Source organism: Dermacentor andersoni, chromosome 10 (genome assembly GCF_023375885.2).
Source record: "Dermacentor andersoni chromosome 10, qqDerAnde1_hic_scaffold, whole genome shotgun sequence".
Taxonomy (NCBI): domain Eukaryota; kingdom Metazoa; phylum Arthropoda; class Arachnida; order Ixodida; family Ixodidae; genus Dermacentor; species Dermacentor andersoni.
In genome coordinates, this window is record NC_092823.1 from 128,659,569 (window position 1) to 128,680,390 (window position 20,822).

Here is a 20,822-nt window from a genome sequence, read left to right on the forward strand (position 1 = left end):
GCGTCATCTACCGCAATATTAAATGTTTCGGTGATCATCTTACTCTCCAAAATGTCCTTGAACTAACCTACAGATGGTGCCTAACTTGGCAGATGTCCCTTAACGCCTCCAAATGCAAGTTAATCTCGTTTAGTCGAAAGCGCACTAACTCAGTGTTCCACTATTCGATTAATAATACTGTAGTTTCGGCTGCTCCATCGTACAAATATCTTGGCGTTTATCGTTCAACGGACTTATCTTGGACAATGCATGTAGCAACTGTCTCATCCAAAGCTTCTCAATCTCTCGGCTACCTGCATAGAAACTTGCGTAACGCGCCTTCTAATGTACGAAAACTAGCACATCTCACTTATGTTCGCCCACAACTAGAATACGCTTCATCCACATGGTCACCACATCAAGATTATCTAATCCGTATGTTGGAAGCCATTTAGAATAGGGCAGGCAGATTCATCTCTGGCAACTACGACTATCATTCGAGCATTACCCGAATAAAACAAGACCTTGCATTTTAGTCAGTAGAAAATCGCCATGTGATTGCTCTTTTATGTCTGTTTCACAAGTACATTTATAGCAATAACTTTCACTTTTGCCGCTTCATGCTTCTGTGCACACATCTCATCGCATTAACAGTGCACTTAGTTTCACATGCATTCATGGTCAAACGCAGGCATTTAACTCATCACCACTACAGCTATTGCACATTGGAACAGTTTCCCGGATCACAATGCATCCGTCTCTAATCGTGAAACATTCCGTGATAACCCAAATTCCTTGTGTATTAATATTGTATAACAATGCTGCACTTTGCTATTTTTGTCATGTAATTACTGTTGCCCCCGTTACTCAATGCCCTTCAATGGACCTGTAAGGTAATGTGAATAAATGAATAAATAAATAAGTGTTGTTGCTTATAGCTTGAAATTTAGCATAGCGAATAGATTCTAAAGCTCCCTTTGAAACATTTATGCCTATTGGTTGCAATGTCTTGAACTTATGGATACGGTAAGATTCTCTGTATTTCCTTTCTCAGTCAGAACGGAAATTTAACTGTAAGATGTAGAGTTTGAGTTCATCAATGTTATGACCTAGTTGGTTGAAATGCTCGGCAACGGCTTTGGGAAGCTTTTTAGCTGTGTCTGTGCGATGTCCGTTTAGTCCGATGTTCACTGATTGTCCCGTTTCACCGATATATTTTCTTACAGAAGAAACATTCAAGCATATAAATCACATCCGAACTTGTACAAGTGAAGCTAGATTTGACTTCGTCTGTATAACTATTTGCGTGCTTTTAATTTTTATGTCACTCTGAAGGTGCCTGCAGGTTTTGCACTTGGAGCAACATGTTCTTATTACAGGGGAATGATATTGGCTGGATTTTGCCTGTACTAACATGTCTTTAACTTTCCTGTTGCGGCGACAGGTAACCCTTGGTACATCCAGGAATGTTTTTCTCAGACGCTCGTTACTTGATATTGGTGGTATTTTCGTAGGATTTTGTTTATGTTTGTGAGTGCATTAGAATATTTTGTTATAAAGGCTGGTGGTCTGTCAGATTCCAGTGTAGGCTGTTTCTTCGCTAATTCCGATTGTCTCTCCAATCTTGATGCAACATCATAAACTCTATCGAGAGCAACTTGTGGATAGTTTCTTTCTGCTAGCATTGTTTTAAGGTCATTTAGGTGGTGGTTATAACCGTGGTCTTCACTGCGGGTTCTTCTTATTTGTTTCGCTTATTCAACAAAAATTCCTTGCTTGCAGTGTCGCAGGACTGTTGTAGTCTAAATATTGCTGGCTATCTGTAGGCTTCCGGTAAAGTGTCGTTCTCAGTTTTTCGTTTTCTATGTAGACTGTCGTGCCGAGGAAGTTGATCTGACTAGGAAAGTGGTGAGCAGTAAACTTAATACTCAGGTGAAAGCGATTGAAATGGCTAATTAAGTCAGTTAATGCACCAGTGCCATGTTCCCATATTATACATATGTCATCAATGTACAAAGATAGGTATGGGGTTTTAAAGAGTAGGATTTCAACAGGTCTGCTTCAAGCTGTCCCATGAAAATGTTTGCATACGTGGGAGCAAATGGTGTTCCCATGCTAGTGCTGAAAGTTTGCAGGTGGTGAATAGAATTACAAAAAGTTGAGCATGAGAACTAACCTAAGGAGCAACAGGTCAACTTCAGGAGCGTGCGCTTGGGGATTGATTGCAAGGGGTTTAGAAATGGCTTTAATTCCTTTACTCATGAGGGTATTAGTGTGAAGGGCAGAAACATTCAAAGTGACTAAAATAGTGCGGTCTGAAAGGATTTCGTTGACATAGATGCCGTCGATAATTCGAAGGAAGTGCGGCGTGTCTTGGAACAAAAATGGGAGGGTGGTGGGGATGTTTGACAGGTGGTGATTTAAGGATTTAGATAGCGACTCAGTAGGTGTGTTGTTATTAGACACAATAATCCGACCTGGGATTTCCACTGCAAATATTTCTTCGACCGGTACTTTATGTATTTTAGGAAGATAAAAGCGGCCTGCTTTTTTGTTCTTGGGCATCATGAAGCGATATTCAAATTGCGTGAATAGTTCCCTGGACAGGAGCTCCACTATTGTGTTTTTCACAGTATTGCTGTAGTCTTAAGTTGGGTTAGAGTCGAGTTTTCTGTAATTGGGGTGGTAGCTAAGTTGTTTGGAGGCCTCATTCTTGTACTTTTCTATAGACCAGATTACGATACTGCCGCATTTGTCTGCTGGTTTTATTACAATATCATTCCTTTTTGGAAGTTCTTTAAGGATTTGGTGCTGAGCGGGGGAAAAAACTTTTGTGCTTCCGGCAATGCCGCACTGACTCTAGAATTTCCATTGAGATCAGCTTGATGTATAAATCCAGGTCTGGGATCTGTTCGGTTTCCGGTGTCCACATGCTAGGTGGTCTAAGAGAGTCTCTATCTTGTTTTCCTACTTCTGGCCTATCGAAAAGAACTTGATGCGCATGCGTCTTGAAAACTCTGTTATATCTTTGTGGAGTTCGTATTCGTTCACCGCATTGTTCGTGGGACAAAACATTAGACCATGTTTCAGGAGATCAAATTTCTCAGGGATTAGACTCTGGGATATGTCTACTACGTTGCTGCAGTGCTCTGGATGCTCACCTGTAGGACTATTGGTGGAGCTATGTGCTGTAGGGGTTACATTAGTTTTCTTGGGTGGATCTGCAGCTCTAATATCTTCATGCTGGTATTTATCTAGTAATCTTTCCTCCCTAGTTTCGACGAATTGTTCACGTTCTCTTCTTTCCGGGTCAGATAAATTTATGCTGTCGAGTTGATCAGCAATTATCGTAAGTTGTTCTTTGCAGTGTTCTTCGAGCACATCAATTAAAGAGAGTGATGCATATTCTAGGACAGCATTCTACTTCAATGATAGCCTGGAGGGTAAAGAATCAAGGGCACATCTAACCTTAATTCTGAGACCTTTTGGAATTTTCTTCTGTTTAATGTAGCTAGTGTAAGGTTTAGGTTAAATCTGTAATTTGCTTGTTTGGCAGCGAGTTTGCGAGATTGGAGGAAAGGGCGAGATTTGTTGTTGCGTGTGCTATCCGTAGTGGAGAATAATGGAACTCTTAAAAGGCCTAAATGAATATTATTTAAATGTGCCTGGGTACAAATAAAGTTTAGGTTACAAGACTCAAAGCAATACAAAAGATTAAAACAAAGCTGAAGGCTCACCTTCCCGGAACATTCAGTCTGTACTTCGCAAGTCCTCTGCAAATCGACAAGACGAACTTCATTATTGTACATACCAACGTTTCAACATGAATACAAGAATGCAAGGTTAATTGGGAACTTTTAGTAATTGATCTTACCTTTACGGCAGCTTCAGTCTGTACACAACTGTCAACCTAGAAGCAAATTTCTTGTGTGTCAAAACCAGATGGTCTCAGTTATAGGAAGTAAAGCTGGAGTGAGAAATGGTGGCTACAATGTTTCAGAAACAACAAAAAGATCACCTTTCCAACTTCTTCCGTCTGCCCACAAAAGTCAACCTGTAAGGGAGATAATTACCACAGAAATTGAATGGCAGTTTCTCAGACACACAAACACATGAACACGATATTCAACATGCTACCATAAACAAATTTGTCAACCATGGCTATGCCTGTTCTGGACATTAAAAAAGCACAAAAACACTTGAAAAAACACATTGAGCAAGACAAAAATTTGTTGTCTTTGAGTAACTGTTCATAGAAGCCCTATAACAACACCATACTTTGAGGAATAAACCTTGATTTTGCTTCATACAGTTGAGTCTTGGATAATTCGAACTGGAAGGGGCCCAAAAATTTGTTTGAATGAAAAGAAGGACTTCTTTTTGAGGTATCCGTGCACCACAGTACGATGCATTAACAGTGCAGTGCGAGTCGCGAAATGTCGTGGCGCGCAAGCACACAGCGAGCGAGGACCATGAAACTGCCCACACCAGCCAACGCTCGCTTCTTGATAACTATAGTGTACTAGAGTAGGGGTAGTGGGCCAAGGGGGAGGCTTGGGCAATGCGCGTGCACAAAGCATAAAATCCGGAAAAACTTTGCAGCCGCGAGACGGCGCTGTGGAGCTTTTCACCTTATTTCACCTGTTGCCCGCTGTGCCAATGCCGCAACAAAGTTGGTTACTTATTCTATAGCCGCGCTCGCACGTTGGCCTGTCACATACATTTGTCCACATATTTATGTTGTTCTGTGTTTTGTGCACGCATTTGTTATTTAGTGTGAAGCTTTTTCTGTGACCGGTAAGGTGATATGACGAAGCCTCATCGGAACAACTGCTTCGCTCCCGGTTGCAGAAGTGGATATTGGAGCGTCAAGAACGCCGCCAAGTTGCTTGGTGTCCCCAAGGACGACGAAAGGTGCTGTGTTCGAAATGAGAACATTCACCATACTAAGCCCCTGGAGCTGAATGACGCTGTGTGTGAGCTACAATTCCAAGCAAGGTATGTATTTCAAGACTATGTTCATGTCACTGATGGAAAGGCAGTGCGGATACCATGTAAAAAGCCCTCGCTCTGACTGGATGCAGTACTGACCATTCTGCAGAATGTTCCCCAGTACTTGTCGAAGGTGCCAGCATGCGAAAGACCTCCAAGAAAAAAGATGTGCGCAGAACCTGCAGTGTGTGGTTCATCTAAGAAACCTTGCTTGCAAGTTGATGAGCTTTGAATGGATGGGCCGGCAATCGATGTGCACTACATGTTTGACTTATGGAATGAGTATCAATCGACAGAGCAGTGGGCTGCTCACAAATTTCCCAATGATGGTGGTGCTGCTTATGTTCACGCCTCTTTTAACAGTCAGTCTCACGCTGTCATGATCGAAAAGACTGTCTTCATGGACTCCGGAAGTACACAAGGCAGCATTGTCTGCCGGACGTATGTTTGCCGTGCGTTAATATCAGAACCACTCTCGCACACCATGAAAGAAGCGAAACAGGTGCTGCATGACTCTTTTCATCCCGCTTTACAGCGAAGCTGTCTATGATTAGCATCTCAGGATTTCTTTGTGGAGTAACGTCAATAGAAAACTATCCTCATCTATGGCTCACACCTCTGTAAGGCAGAGGCTACAAGCACTCACTAAAGAGAAGGGAACTGTGCATACATTCTCTGGAATCACGCATACAACATATAGAACAGCATACGTTTTAATGAAGAACAAGCTTAAGATAAGTATCCGAACCACGTGCATAATTGGTGATAAGACCCGCCTACATTCAATGCGAAGCATGTAACTCTCCCTGCATACGTTTCCCAGTAAAGATTACCGTTGCACAAGCTGCTGCGGTGACGACAGCTTGTCGTTTGCATACGAAGCAGGGAGTCACGTAACTACACTTTCGTACATGCAAGAATCAGCCTAGTAAATGATTTGTGTTGTGACATGCACGTATAATGATGACCCCTGAAGAGCAGTGTGCATACAAGGCACGGCGAATTTCTCTTATCTCTGGCTCACTCTTTGTAGGTGCACAAAGTAGCAACGCAAGCCAAGTCACAGGCTGTCAAAACATAATAATTAAGTGCATGTGAATGTCGCCACGTGAATAATTTCAAACTACCACGCAAAGGGTAATCATTCTAGTTGTCGTTTACAGCTTTGCTGTCCAACCACCTTTACAGCTTGCACTAGAGCCCATTTTTTTTATGTGTCAATAAATCACTCTCTGTAGAACTAAACCTGTGTGTATATTGAATTTTTTCTTTTCAGTGCAGGTTCCGATAAGCCAGTCGTGCCACCGGCACGTACTTGCACTCGTAAGTATTATGGAAACCGTTTGAGCTTGTGTCCTCACAAGAAAAGGAAGCAACTTGGTTTCTTCCCCCACTTGATCTCTCTTCTGTACATTCGATAGCGCGGTGGAGCACATTGAAACGCGTTTTTCTGGCCAGGCAAGGAGACATCCGATGCGTATGCGTGCATGAAGGGCCCAGGTGAAAGGCGCAGCAGCGCCACCTGTATGTTTCTGGGAAAACTGCTTCACCGCGGGGCCTTCCCACGGCCCACTAACCTTAATCTAGTACACTATATTGATAATGGCAGAAAACGAAACTTCAAGGAGCGGGCTAAGCTAGAGCCGCGCCGGCGGGAGCGCGCGGAGACCGTCGAAGATGAGGGAGTTACGAGGGAGTTGAGAGGGAGGACGAGGGGAGCGTAGTTACGAGGGAGGACGGGAGGGAAGCGAATCTGCTTACCCGCCAGCTTGCTGGATGGCGCTAATTACCTTTGCCACCGAAGCAGCGGAGTTGCCGAGGCCGGACTGGGCCTCCACTGCTGCTTCCCTCTGCGTGCTCGCGTGTTTTTTCCTTCGTCTGCTGACAGATCGGCGCTGTTTACCTTCTTCGTCCTGCGTTCTTAACGGGAATCATGTCTCATCAAGATGGCGAATTCGTTGCCGCTGATCATAATCATGTTGGTGTGCTTCTTTCTGTTGCGGCGTCGCCGCGTTCAAAAGACAAGGAGAATGGAGTATATACTAGCTGGGTGTCGCGTTCGCGTCCGTGTATTCAGGGTATGTCTTGTGTAGAATCGGGTATGGCGCACTGTCTCTAACAACATTTCCATCTGGACGTCTCGGTTTAGACACGTCATTGTAAAAAAACAAGCGCGAGCGAGAGATGACGCGAGCAGACGATAGTACGAAACAAGCGGTTTGGCTGAACCAGACGCGGTCTCAGCCAGACGCGGTCGGTAGGTTCGCATGGTACACGGAGGAAGGCATGGTACCAGTTTCCCGCGCGTACGTTACACTAGGAGCCACTAACCGCTTGCGGCGAGCCACGAAAAAGTGCAGCCCGATCCACGCAGTGAAAGCTGTCGAAACAGCGAAGCTGTTGGTCGTTTTATCAAGTTTGAACTCGTGTTTAGCGCGATTTTCACGAGTCTTTAGTCTCGTCGTTCTTTTGCTAGATTCAAGCTTCGGTTTCGGAATGCGTACACTCTTAAGTTGCGTGAGGTTGAGATCAAACCACAGTCTATCACACACCTTGCAGCTGTGGCCAATGTCACGATCGAGGAATTCTCTCTTGAACCGTGCATCGGCACCCTCCGTGGGAGGAACCTCTCTGTGTCGACGTCTCTGCTCCGCCTCATGCTCTCGAAGTTGCAGGTTAGCTTGCCTCTGCTGGCGCTTGACTTCGTTTGCCTTCTTTTGAAACTGTGGGTTGGCTTGCCTCCACCGGCGCTTGGCTAGGGCTTCCCGTTCTCGATCCTCGGTCGTAGCGGCTCCCCTCCGCTGGCGCTTTAATTGCGATTCCCGCTCTCTAAGCTCGGGATTAGCGCGACGGCGACGCTGCCGCTCTCGTGCGAGCTCCCGCTGTCGCTCGCCCCGAGTGGAATCCATGGGGCGAAAGGGCGAAAGCAGCGAAAAGGCGAAAGCACAGAACACCTATGCGAAAGAACGCGCGCTGTCGAAACCAGGGTTGCTAGATTGCCCCAACAAAAGGTAGCCAAATGATCTCGAAGTGCAGCTCGAATATAGTAAAGTGTAGACACGTTGTAGTGGGCCGAACCATAGAGTTTCATACAATAATGCATAGAGTTACTATACTGACTCTAGAGGACAAGCTACCCATAGGGCCCATGCATTGAAATCGGGAACCGCAAGAACGCCGCCATGTTGCTACGCGCCGAGGTTGCCAGCTCCTGAGACGCTTGCTAGACTTGGTGACAGTAGTCAGTTTTAATCCGGCAACCGTAGCAGCATGGCGCCTCGCTAGTAGTGTCGTGTTGTGTGCGTGCAGCCGTGTGTTTGGGCTTTATAAGTTGGTTCTTTATTCTATGTTGCGGGACGGTGTGGGTGTGGTCCATGTTGGCCGTACAGGTGGCAGTTATGCAACCGAGGGATGATCCTGTTGAAGTTTCCGGCGGTATGCGGTTTTCAGCGGTCATGCCTGTTGCAGGAGTGTCACGTACTCGACGAGGTTACGAGCTCGAAGCTGTGGTCAGATTCTTCGTTGGCGTTCCGTAATTCTCTTCGCACGGGCGCGGTATATTGCAAAAGCAAAAGCCGCTTTCGCGATCTGTCGTAGCGACGATAGATCGGGTTTCTTTATTATTATAAGTACTGATCCAGCTGTAGGGCACATGTAGCCGACAAACGGAAGTCTCAGGAGAGCACCTGAGATTATAATAAAGCAGGCGGCACAGGAACTCCAGGGCACCCAAGGGACAGTGGGGGGATCAAAGCTCGAAGCAGAACGGTACGTAGGTTGGGGCCGCCGAGGCAGGTGTGTGCCAGGGAGTGTTCGCACGGACAGCTCCCCTGGCACGCGCAGCAGTGCCTCGCAAGGTCGAGATACATTAAAGGCACCTGCGCCCATGATCGTTCTTTTGCCTCGGTGCAGTTAGCACGATTAATGAGAATAATATGGAGGGCATCCGGTGCAGTCGCGAATGCGTCATGGCAAATGTAGCTCGCGTCGCCTGGCGTGTGTAGTAATATCAGAGTTGGTTGTATGAACTTCATCATATTAATGCGCTTTGTTACGGTACCTTAACGGAATGGGTCTAGAGGACGGTGTTGGTACATTTTTTTCGTACCGCCCTAATCCTGTTATACCCCCCCCCCCTTTTTATTTTTATGTATACATACAATTCCTTGCCATGATGGATCATAGCCTCCTTTATTTTTGAAAAATAGAGGAAGCTATGGACGGATTGACCAGTTCAAGTTGTCAACTTGTCAGTAACTGTCATAGGAATGACTGTAATAAACACAATTCCACGATCGGATTGTTTACTTTCATTTTTTATTGTAACACTGAGGACTACATAGAACTTTATTTTGTATATGTGAGAGAAGTATGGGGATATCACGAGCTTAAGCCAATGTGTGATACACAGACAAAGCAGCTGCTACAACATGAACTGCACTGAGGGCCACACAACACATACGTAATTAAAGGTGCAAAATATAGGGGGAAGCTTCAAAATACGCTCTGTATTTTGAAGTATAACGTGTATGTGTGCAATAAATGTTCAAAAAAACAATGCATCAATCTCCCATTTGCCTTCAAGTTTATTATCAAGTTCAAGTTTACTGAAGTTTATTATGAGCATATGTACAACAGGAATCTACTAACACACCCGCAGTTAAGGTGGCTGTTCGAGGTGTGCTGGCTGCCTCAGTGTAAGAAAAAAAAATTGGGCGAATGTCGACACCAGTGCCACTGCTTCTTGCCTCTGACCTGCACGTGCCTCCGCGGCATCTTTGTGCACAAGTTTGCTAGCGTGGCGAACGTAGGAGTCATCCGAGAGAAAGAGTATCGTTTACATGGAGAAGTGGCTGTTCACATTGCCTGTCGCTTTCCCTCAAATGTTTCCTTGGCGACTAGGGTGACACACCCGCAGTCAAGGTGGCTGTTCGAGGTGTGCTGGCTGTCTAAACGAAAGAAAAAGAAAGAATTTAGATGAATGTCGATACCAGTGCTATTGCTTCTTGCCTCTTACCTGCATTTGCCTCCACGGCCTCTTGGCTTGCGGAGTCTGTATGAGGGAGCTGCTGTGGCTAGGCGAAGGCATTGTCGAAGGAAAAAGAAAAGGCCATTCAAATGGGGAATTATAGAAATAAATGCAGTTCTTATGTCTGTTTCTTGCACTGTTCTTGCCTAAAAGTTTTCAAAGACAGTGTCCAGAATACACCAGCACTTTGACTGCTTTTGCTGTTTACCTGCAAGTGTTGCTGTGAGATCCTTAGTATGGCTGCGTGCAGCATTGTAACACTTAGTAGAGGCATTTGAAGTGGTAGCCAAAAATATAAAGAATCATCCTTGTCTGCATGAATGCTTTAAATTTCTAGATGCAGTGGTAACTATTACTATTGCTGCAAGGCCCCCCACATCTATGCGGCAAGTGCCATAGCTCGAAACTGAATTTTTCCTTTAGTGTTTCACAAGGTGTCTGATATGTCCACATTAGACGTGATCCGTTTCTTATTATTTATCCCAGTGTGGAGAGAGCATCATTAAATAGTTTTTTTTTTTCTGAATTTATCAAACAGCAGTCTCATGATGCTAAAGTGACTCATGATATGACAGTCATCAGCTTTAGTTTTTCAGAAAAACAACGCATTTCCTGACCCATTGTGTGCTATCCCATTACTCGCATAATTTCTCAGAGTATTCTACCTATACTGACTTGCTTGATTTCCACTAAAGAATCTTGCATCTTCAAATACCATTCTTTCCTTAAAATCATTCGACACTTCTCATAATTTCTGTACCTTGGGCTTCTGATACTCTGCATTCACCATTTTTGCTTGTTTCTGACTAGAAATGTCTTCTTTAATTTCGAGCTTAAATTTTACCTTTGGAACACACGGAAGGGCTTGCCATTGCATATCTGCATAAAAGGGAAACATGTTTCATGCGAAATCCAATTGAAGATTGATGAATGCAGCTTGCAGTGTGATATGACTGAATGATCCATAAAAGTAACTCATCTCACTTGGTAAATTAAAGCACTTATTAGGGTGATGTACAAGATACGTTACACTAACGTGGTGTTCTCTTGCTTATACAGCAAAAGAATCGGTGCGCGAGAAAAAAATTATTTTTGCATACCCCTTGTACACACTGATTTAAGGAAAATGAGCTGGAGCTGTCCACATAATCTACTTATTTTACCTGCGAGTATGGTCAACAAAAATGTGTCCCAGCTGCTTAGTGGTATTTGAGATTATGTCAGTATTGCATATGTGCCTGTTGTCTAAAATAACTTAATTTTGAAAATGCTCGCAGGGATCTGATGTGCATATCTGCAGTTTATGGATACATGTAAAAGACTCAGCATCAAGTGCAAGTGAACGAACCTACAGGCCCGAAGTCGATCATGCAAATAGATTCGCTGCACAAATTTGTGACCAAAAAGGATATTCCACATGAAATGGCATGCAAGGAAGTGTTGAAAATATTGCACAGTTAATAAAACGCCTACGCTATTAATATGTGGGTTGATACACTCGTTATGCAAAACGGAGGTGAGGCGTGCAGACAGGACACAAGAATAGAGTATTTACAAGCAAACATGCAACACGAGCGCCGCCCACTTCTCCACTCTTGTGTCCTGTCTGCACGCCTCACCTCTGTTTTGCATAATGAATCCTTACCAACTAGCTCAGCTTTCTGTCGTTCTAAGTCTCGATGCACTCGATTTCGTCCGCATTAGGCACTCGCCTCTTGATTACTTCGTGGCACAGAAATACTCGGCATCAGGCTGTTTTTCTGCTGTGGCCTTTGTAGAAGCATGATTGTTCGAAGTGCAACAATTAAACAGATTCTTTGAGTTGCTTGTGGCTTCGCCAGTACAATTCCGGTGCGCTGGTCCGCCTGTCCAGCAATTTCCTACTGAAGGGAAACCTGCAAATAAAAACGCCGCTCCGCATGTAGAAAAATGCTCTACTGTGACGCTTCTCAAACGATTGTGATGCCCCACAAGAGCTGCCTACTCGCGTGATATTCTCAACAAGGAGATACATTCGTTTACTTACATGTGAAGGTATATGCCTGGGCACTTCGGGGCTTCGGTGGCACAGAAGGCACGAGTGTGCCATAGCGTCCGATGTCGACGCGCGATCGGATGTCAAACCTAAACTGTACGAAACTACTACGCATCCAAAAAACAGATTCGAAACCGAAATTCGCGTCATCCTTTATTAAATGAATGCGTAGTTCGGGATTTACATAAGTCACGGACTTAGTGATCGCTTTCTGTAAACTTAATATTAACCCACCACCTTCATAAAACCTCAGGTATGCGTTTTTAGATGACAAAGCATACGGTGACCTGTACTTGTTTTCAGCTCTTTCAATAGTAATTGCGCTGGCCACATTGACCAGTAGCAACAGGGCGGCGCCGAGGTTCCCACTTTTCCGGCCCAGCTTTTCCTCTAGAGGTGTTCTACTAACTCTATGCAATAATGGGCCGAACGGCGCTCTCCCGCTGAGTACATAGAGTTTCTCACTATAACAGCTAGAGGGTAATCTGGCGCCACCGTCTATGGGAGTTTCTTAAGGGGGCACCGTGCCGTCATGGGAATGACGGTATATGTGTCTGCGAGGCTCGTGTTGGCTGGTGTTGTAAGAGGCTTCGTCTAAAACGTGGATATGGCTACGCAAATAACGCGTTCTCAAAGTAAAATCTTCATAAAATGTTTCCATTCACGCATATTACATCTTTACTCACCCACGATGCATGACCAAGCGAAGGAAAGCAAGAACAGATGACCAACTGATTCAAAGCGAGCGCGAACCTTGTCGTCTGTCTTCCAACTTTAGCGGCCCGCTGATACTTTTTACGTAACATGTAGTCGTACACACAATAACAAGTTCTCATAGTTAAACAAAACATGTTTTCGCGTAATAATAAAGCTAAAACAGCTTTTCACGTGCTGTTCTAGTAGAAAATGAATCATTGTGACAGACGGAACGGTACTTGCCAAGCGCGTCTTCAAGTTGTCCTGTCTCAACGAGAACGATGCCAATCCGAATCCACAATATACCGGCATTCCCATGCATACCACAGCGCAGCAGCGCCAGATTTCCCTCTAGGTAATGTAGTGAGAAACTCTATGGCTGAGTAAAGCTTTAAGTGGATGGATGGTGGATGGATGTTATGAGCGTCCCCTTTGGAACGGGGCGGTGGCTTGCGCCACCAAGCTCTTGCTACTATGCTGCCTAATATCCTACCTAGGTTCACCAATGAAAAAAAAAAAAAAAAAAACCCACTATGAACTATCACGTCCAAATTTTTTGATACCCTATTGCGAACTGTGCTTTTGTACGTCTCCGTCTTTTGTCGTTTCCCTACTTTTCTTCCACCAATCCTCCAATCGCCTCTTACTGATGTCTATTGCGGACCTGTTTGCTTTACCACTGCTCCCGCTGAACCCAAGGGCTTCAAGGAGGCCAGTGGTGCCTAAATCGACCGCGGGATGGACGTCTTCACATTCTAATAAAATATTATCCGTCGTTTCCCTAGCTTTACCGCAGCAAGCACATGTTTCTTCTTCCTTCTTATATCTCGCTTTATAGGTGCGTGTTCTAAGGCATCCCGATCTCGCTTCGAAAAGTAATGAGCTTCCCTTTGAGTTATCATAAATGGTTTTTTTCCTAATTTCGTTTTTTCCCCTTAAGTAGTTACTCATCGCAGGTTTCTTTTCCATTGCCGCCACCCATGAGATTAATTCAGCCTCTCTGACTTTCCGCTTGACCTTCTTTGTTGCTGTGTTGCCCACCCCACAGGCCGCATACTTGCTGGTAAGCTTCCTAGTTTTTTTCCTCCACTGTGAATCAATGTTTTGCCTGTACAGATACCTGAACACTCTCCCAGCCCATTAACTTTCCTCCATATTCCTCAGCCGTTCTTCATACTCAATTTTACTGCGAGCTTCCCTCACTTCAAAACTAGTCCAGCCCATATCCCGTTGCACAGCTTCATTTGTAGTCTTCCCGTGAGCGCCCAATGCGAGGTGACCCACTGACCTTTGGTTCCCGTCGAGTCCTGATTGTACCCCTGATTTAAAGCAAACAACCGCATTTCCAAAAGTAAGTCCTGGAACCTGGAAGTAAAGCTCCGCTGAGGCGCCGCCTGTGGAAAAATTGTTCGAGAGCGCTGCATGCGAAGGAGGCGCACTTCGTGGCATATTCAACGTAATTTCGCTGCGGGCACTGAGACCGATTGCGCGCGTACCCTCGTAATAATGCGTTATTTCAACTGAAAATTTGTAGTGAAATCTTTTTGCTACGCACACATATTTTAGCCATGGGTTATACAATATGAAGTCTTCAATTTTGCTGTCGTTGTCAAGTGCGTCTTCTGCTAGCGAGCGCGCGTTCGTTGCGCCGACGCTGGCGGACGCTCAATTTTTCTTGCAGAAAGTCTGTGCAGTAAAATTTTTTAGTGGTTTTACATCCTTTTGTGCGCCCGCGACACTTGTCGGCCGGTGCCTATTGTAATTTTAGCCAGGTGAACTCCTATTTTTAACACTGTGTTCTAAAAGTAACACGAATTTTTTGCGACAGAAGCTGCTTATCTGCAACGTGAAGCTACGCAAGAAAATCGATATCGTGTCATTTTACGCGTGCTTCTTGTTGGTGGAATATTCATCAGGGATAATTATCAAAGATAACAATATTAAAGTGAAATAAACAAGATTTATTAACTGCGTGGTGCAAAGAGATGTAGATGACCAATGCAAAATTTCTAGGTAAATATAAGGGTATGTAGACATATATATCCACAACATGTATGAAAGAAAAATTATCAAATATTCTATATACACTGATAGAAAAAGTGAAAACTCCTGACCGGAATAAGCGTGTTTCTTTTAAAAGCTGCACCAGCCCCAGGTGAACACATGACTTCCCGAGAAAAGGAATCAAGACTATTATTAGACGTTAATATGAACAAAAGTGTTAGGGAAAGGACATTGCCTATGTACTCAAACTGAATCGGGAGACCAGGAAGTCTTTACCAATGTATTTGTTTAGCAATCTAGCTAGCATGCAGCATGCATGCAAAATGAAGTAGAAACATATAGTCTAATCGAATGGTATTTGCTATTCAAATCGTATTCGACTTCAGAATTCACTAGTAAAAATTATCGAATAACCGTTTCCGTATCTGAAATTAGTATGCAATTAGTACGTCGCTAAAAATACCGCAGTTATATGTCATTTGGGACTTCAATAAAACTTCGGTCGGGGCTAGTTGGTACACAGTATTTTGAAGATGCAAAATCCAGCGCGAAACCAGGACAACCCGCACAGACGAGACAAGCACTGGGGCTGACTAACAACTTAAATGGGTTGTGAGTTGGACTTTGTCGGTTGTCCGGGGTTTGCGCTGAATTTTTCACCTTCAAATTTATTTTTTAATCAGGTTCCGAAAGGCTGGACCGCCTGCCCCTACGAAATTGTTGATATCACATGTCATTATTTCTGGAGACGGGCCTTACGTGACATCTCATTATGGACATTCTGGGGACACAAATTTGGACCAGCCATGTGAGAAATATAATGCACAGCTATAGCTAAATATCTCTATTTTTTGGCAGTACCTACAGCAGTGGTTTGGCATGGAGTAAAATTTTTATTACGGCCCGTAGTTACAGGCTATTTTATAACACACCTAACTTACCAGTAGTAAATCCATTGCTGTGGTTAAAGGGACACTAAAGGTTAAAATTAAGTCAACGTGGACTGTTGAAATACCATCCCAGAAATCTCGAAACGCTTGTATCATGAGAAGAAGAGACTTATTTCAAGAGAAAATGCGTTCTGTTGCGTCCGCGTACCTCGTCCGCCCTCCGATCGAGGAGTGGTGACGTCATGGCCTCATGGTGACGTTGCGCCGTCGGTGAGCAAAAAGTCTATGGTAAAACATGGTAAAACGGCGCTACGCCTTTTCTACGCAAGACGCAAACGCGCGGGCAGAAACAGAGCCAAGACAGAGCCGACAGCAGCACGAAAGCGGAACCTATGGCAGAACCATCTATGGTGGCTAGCGGAAGGGAAAGCGCGCAACGATAAGCTGGTTCTTTATTTTATGACGCCAACTTTGACGCTCGTTGCAACGGACGACCCTGACGACACACTGGCTCGCGATGCTGGGCCCGACTTCAGCGATTTAAGCACTGATGAACATGACCTGCTGCTGAGGGTTCGCGCTGCCGGCGTCGTTGCGTACTACTGCGACGGCAACTGTATGTCATGACTGTACATATTCGCAGATTTGTAGCTTTCCTTTCGTGAAAACCAAATGCCGCACTCACCGCCCCGTCTTCGACCTGCAGTTGTTCTTGCGCTTCGGAGAATGCAGGCAAGACCGACGGAACAGCGCTACGGGGAAGCATGCTTTGAAAGGAGGCACTCAACACGACTTCAGTAAGTCGGCGTTGAACACGTAATCCTCTGGACGAAAGTGTAGCGAGCACACTATGCGATTTTTCGGCTCTTTGCCATCGCGCTGTGGCAGAGGTACGGCACTTAACCACTTCGAACGGAGAGGTTCACTCGTTGGCACACAATGATAAGTAACGTTGGATTCGCCGCTGCAACTGCACTTGACCAAGTTCCGCGGACCGTTCGCGCATCCCACGACATCACATGGACGTGGCATTCGCGCTGCTTGTTCCGAATGCAAGTTTCGCGAGCCAGCAGAACCAGCGCAGCACGACGCGATAACGAACCAACTGAAACTCCAAAGCGCGCGCGACGCAGAGTCGAGCGAAAACGAAACCTTTCGATCACCCATACTACTGAAGGGTAACGTCAAATGATTTTTTTTCTTAGAATCGAACAGAAGTAGACAAGTAGCACTTTCTTCAGTCTTATAACCTAATGAAATTATCTTTTTAATACGAGTGGTTGAGTACTAGTGACATAAATTATGATGAGTGCCTTCGTCATCGGCCTAGTACCGGAATGTCGCCGGGAGGTCTCAAGTCGTCATGCATTTACCTCAATTTCTCGGTTACTAAAGCTCTGTTCGCGATTATATTGACGTCTTAGACGTTCTTGAGAATTGCCTTATCACTTTAACTTGACTTCATAGTAATCTTTAACGCACATTTAAGTAATCACTCACACATTATATTTAAGTGAAATTAAGAGAACAGCCCATTACTGGCCTTTGCCTGCCTGCACAACTGCACTACAAATTTAGCTCGCCGAGTTAATGTTTGCAAAGAGCAATTATCATCAAAAATAAGAAGAAACAATTGTAGAGAAACATAAGCATGCATAGGCGCTTGTCTTTCGTCATCCTACTTTTTGCCGTTCACTGTGAATTCATGCAAAGTTGCTCCATTGTACTTGCGACAAGTTATACTTGGTGTTTACACTGGTTCATGAAGCCTCTTGCGTCTCACGTCAACCGCGCAAAGCACATATAGTTACATATAAGGCAGAAAAAGATGTGTGTACCGAAACTGAGTATGGCAGAAGTCATCATTTCCTGTTGAATAGCGCCATAATACTGTGCCACAATAAAAACATAGGCTTCACCAAGGCACATGGTATCAGTGCCTCATTAGTGCAAGTTCGTCAATGCACACCTGAAAGTTTATGAGCAGGTACATCAACAAGAAACAAGCACTTGCTATAACAAATCCTGTCAGTTAGCTTTAATTGGATACTTTGTTTCTTTAATGCTTTTGGTTGGGGCAGGTATGAGCATGATTTCAGTGGTTCAAGCATTAATGGTTTGCCATAGTTGCAGGCATCTAAAAGAGTAGTGATGACAGTGTTTTGCAGCTTACAAGGCAAGTGTGAGAATGTCCGACAGTAGAGGTAGCTAGTCTTCATTATTTTATGGCACTAGGAAGACCATCATTGCATTACTGCAATGTTTTGACAGTGTAATTTCAGAAAGTTAGCTTAAGGAATTTGTTTGACTGTAACCAACATAAATTGTGTTTTCTGCACAATGCAAACTGTGTTGAATTTGTGTGTAAAGGAACAGCGTTCTGCAGACACCTGGTCCTTACACGCAATGTACAATTTGGTAACAAGTCATCATTACGGGCTTGTTAATATTTTGTGTCACCAAGCCAGATAATAATACTCATATGGCACAAGAAAGACGACAGTATGACGTGTTTATTTCTTGGCACTAAAGTCATTATGGGTAGGTAAAAATTCTTGATAACATGTGTGCCCACGAAAATGACAGAATACAGATAAATCTGCCTATGCAGCTGCAATGTAAACAATTATATTTCTGTGAATGTGGATTGACTGAGAACTGTTTCTGTGGATTTACAGTGTTAGACGTCTTAGAACATATTTACTAAGAATACTGTTGAGCACTCGCATGCAAGATACCCTACTTTGTGAAATTTTTGATAAAGTTGTGATAATCCCCATTTCATAATTTTTCTTGTGTGTAACTTTCAAAAAAAGTTACTTGGAGCACAAAATTTGCATAATGCAGTATTTCCTGAAGTAGCAGCTGCAGAAGTGCTCACCCATTTATGTTGATATGGTCTTGTTGATTAAGATGTCAAAGTTTAGCTTTTTTTGCACATCTTTACATTAATTTATGATTAAGCTACATTAAGATTTATGTACCACGGTGTACGTACTAAACCTTTGTTTGTAGCCAGCACAGCATCCTGTGTCCTCTCGTGCCCCAAGTTTAGTACTGCTTTCTCCAATATCATTTTCTTGATACTGCAGTTAATTCACAAACTAGCTATAATAATTGATGCTCATGTCTTCCCAGTCACCCTACTTGGCCTGTTGTCTCTAGCAGGTGCCTTTTCTCACCACTGGAAATTCAATCTTTTTGTCGGCTACACTTGCTTTTTCACTATCCTTTTCTCTCATTTATTAATCAACTTGCCAAGCTTTTCTTTCTGCTGCTCACTTCAGTAATACACCTTTCATGGTCACAATCTTTTCAGCTCTCCCTGAATGTGGAGCTGCCGTGTCAAGCATGCACCTGGGTTGTTAGTCTGACTCTCCTCCAGCATCCTTCTTCGCAGTGTAGACAGTACAGTGGGTACTAGACCTTGTGCAACATTCTTTTCACACAACTTGACGCTGCTGCATTGCATGAACCTCTTTCCGTACACTAAGGAGGCATGTGGTCTCTCATCCGAGTGGGTATCACATTCTAGGTGAGGATGCTCTTGCACATGGAGCTATTGTCGTACGGCACACACACGTAACCGCATTAACCACCACTTAGGTGCAACTTTCGATGACATGAAATGTGAGATGCTTCAGCCAAATGCATGCCACAGTCCAGGCACTCGTGAGACTTTTCCCACACGTGAATTCTCAGGTGCACGCCGAGGACTTTGTTCGCAAGAAAAGTCCTCCTGGCAGATGTCATGCATAAAAGGTCCTTCGCCAGTGTTATTCCTCTCGCAATTGGTGACGTGGGTCCTGTGAGACTGAAGACTGAAAAGAAAGAATATTTCAGTGGCAGAAACTCCAGACGATTTGTAAAGCAAACAAAAATGCCACAAGAGTGAAGCAGTGCGAACTTGTAACTAAGCTTAGGTGCACAAAGGAAATTAGAACAGCTGCAAGCACTATTCACACCAGAAAAGGACCATGTTGTTGGGAGAGTTTGTCAGACATCTATAAGGAACAATCAAGGAAACATGCACAACACAGAAGGAGAGCCCAAGAGTATCAGTCTTCGTCTTGCCCTTGCGCACTTTTTCTTTTTTCACAGCTTCCTACTTAACGGTTGGCTGGGCTGAACTGGTTTTCACATTTTGTTTAGGCCTCCCTCCATTTCTTTATGGAAAAATAAACTTCATTGGATTTGATTGGTCTTGCATAGCTGTTGAGAGAAGTTAGTGCAAGAAGAATACTTACACAAGCAATGCAGGGATGAACACAAGTGCTACTATCAATTGTTTATTAGCAGGAAGTGCCAAGGCTGAACGTCCAAAGTTAAGGCTGAAGGTAGTACCATATTTGCACAAGGTGTCACACAATTTTAAATAGGCTGCCAATTGACATGGTAAAAGCTCTTATTATTTCTGCCCCCAACAAGCTTTTGAAGCAAGATCCTTGCACAGGCCATGACAGCAAATGTGGTTACTGCACAAAGCATAAGAATCCCATCATTAGGTGTTCCCAAGGAGCAGTTTATGCCACCCCTATGACATCTGCCAGGAGCGCTATTTTTGTGAAAAAAATATCTTGATGCTTGGGAACAACCAGCACTCTCCTAGTGCAATCAATGTGAGCTCGTACTGATTCATTTCACTTTTCTCTCGTTTTCCAAGACTAAAAACCTATGGAATAGTTTACTGGATGATGCTGCGGAGAAAAACTATTCCTGTGATGTTGAACTTTGCCTAGATAAGTATTTTGATAAATGTAGTTTCACTTGCTAATTGACCATCGGAAGATGTGTGCATATTTAGTGTGCAAATTCCATTCAATGTACATTACCTGTAGCGACCCTCAAAGAAGGTTAACAGTGATAAACAAATAAATAAATAAAAATGTGTATCGGCCAAATTGAATGTAAGTGCCGCTTTTGGGAGCATGTGCAAAACTTAAGTAAAGGAGAGGCCAATGGAGCACATTTAGTAGCCTATGTGACTGCGTGTGGTTGTGGGCCTCGCATCTAGGAGACAAACATTCTAGGCAGGAGTGGTAACACCGCTTCAAGGCTTGATCAGGAAAGCTATGTTATAAAAAATGAAATTTACTGTTGCATATGTCAACCTGTTATAGTACTCTGCAGACATATATATATATTTATTATATCATTTAGCCCCCACTATGTACTGATAGTGTTGTATATAATAACA

The 20,822-nt window shown here is 43.9% G+C and overlaps 2 protein-coding genes and 2 long non-coding RNA genes across 9 annotated transcripts in view; 1 reads left to right on the plus strand and 3 right to left on the minus strand.

The window, feature by feature from the left end:
* The window catches only part of LOC129380095 (uncharacterized), a 29,812-nt gene extending 11,772 nt beyond the window's left edge, over positions 1-18,040 (minus strand). For 2 of the 3 annotated variants that reach the window (XM_050192622.3, XM_055078120.2), the window contains exons 1-4: positions 7,524-8,066; positions 3,998-4,033; positions 3,854-3,889; positions 3,717-3,752 (exon numbers count right to left, since the gene is read on the minus strand). In XM_050192622.3, coding sequence (XP_050048579.2) covers positions 3,717-3,752; positions 3,854-3,889; positions 3,998-4,033; positions 7,524-7,880 — 465 coding nt within the window. In that variant the 5' untranslated portion in view covers positions 7,881-8,066. Of the gene's footprint in view, positions 1-3,716; positions 3,753-3,853; positions 3,890-3,997; positions 4,034-7,523; positions 8,067-16,310 lie in introns of those variants that run through there. The other variant, XM_055078121.1, reaches the window with a different exon arrangement.
* Positions 1-20,822, plus strand: part of LOC129388091 (uncharacterized) — a 43,732-nt gene that overhangs the window by 14,392 nt on the left and 8,518 nt on the right. The window contains exons 2-3 of the long non-coding RNA XR_008615133.1: positions 4,831-4,977; positions 6,248-6,294. This is a non-coding gene — a long non-coding RNA (uncharacterized lncRNA). The remainder of the gene's footprint in view (positions 1-4,830; positions 4,978-6,247; positions 6,295-20,822) is intronic.
* Positions 9,540-12,177, minus strand: LOC129388088 (uncharacterized). Of its 3 annotated transcripts, XR_008615129.2 has the most exons (4): positions 12,027-12,177; positions 11,646-11,895; positions 9,989-10,879; positions 9,540-9,920 (listed from the first exon to the last, which is right to left on the minus strand). It is a non-coding gene; the product is annotated as an uncharacterized lncRNA (long non-coding RNA). The 3 variants fall into 3 exon arrangements; XR_008615130.2 differs by lacking the exon at positions 11,646-11,895 and having other exon boundaries at positions 12,027-12,172; XR_008615128.2 differs by lacking the exons at positions 11,646-11,895; positions 12,027-12,177 and having other exon boundaries at positions 9,989-11,281.
* Positions 18,424-20,822, minus strand: part of LOC126545019 (uncharacterized) — a 56,395-nt gene continuing 53,996 nt past the window's right edge. For both annotated transcript variants that reach the window (XM_055078125.1, XM_055078124.2), the window contains exon 7: positions 18,424-19,439. In XM_055078125.1, the coding sequence (XP_054934100.1) occupies positions 19,266-19,439 (174 nt within the window). In that variant the 3' untranslated portion in view covers positions 18,424-19,265. The remainder of the gene's footprint in view (positions 19,440-20,822) is intronic.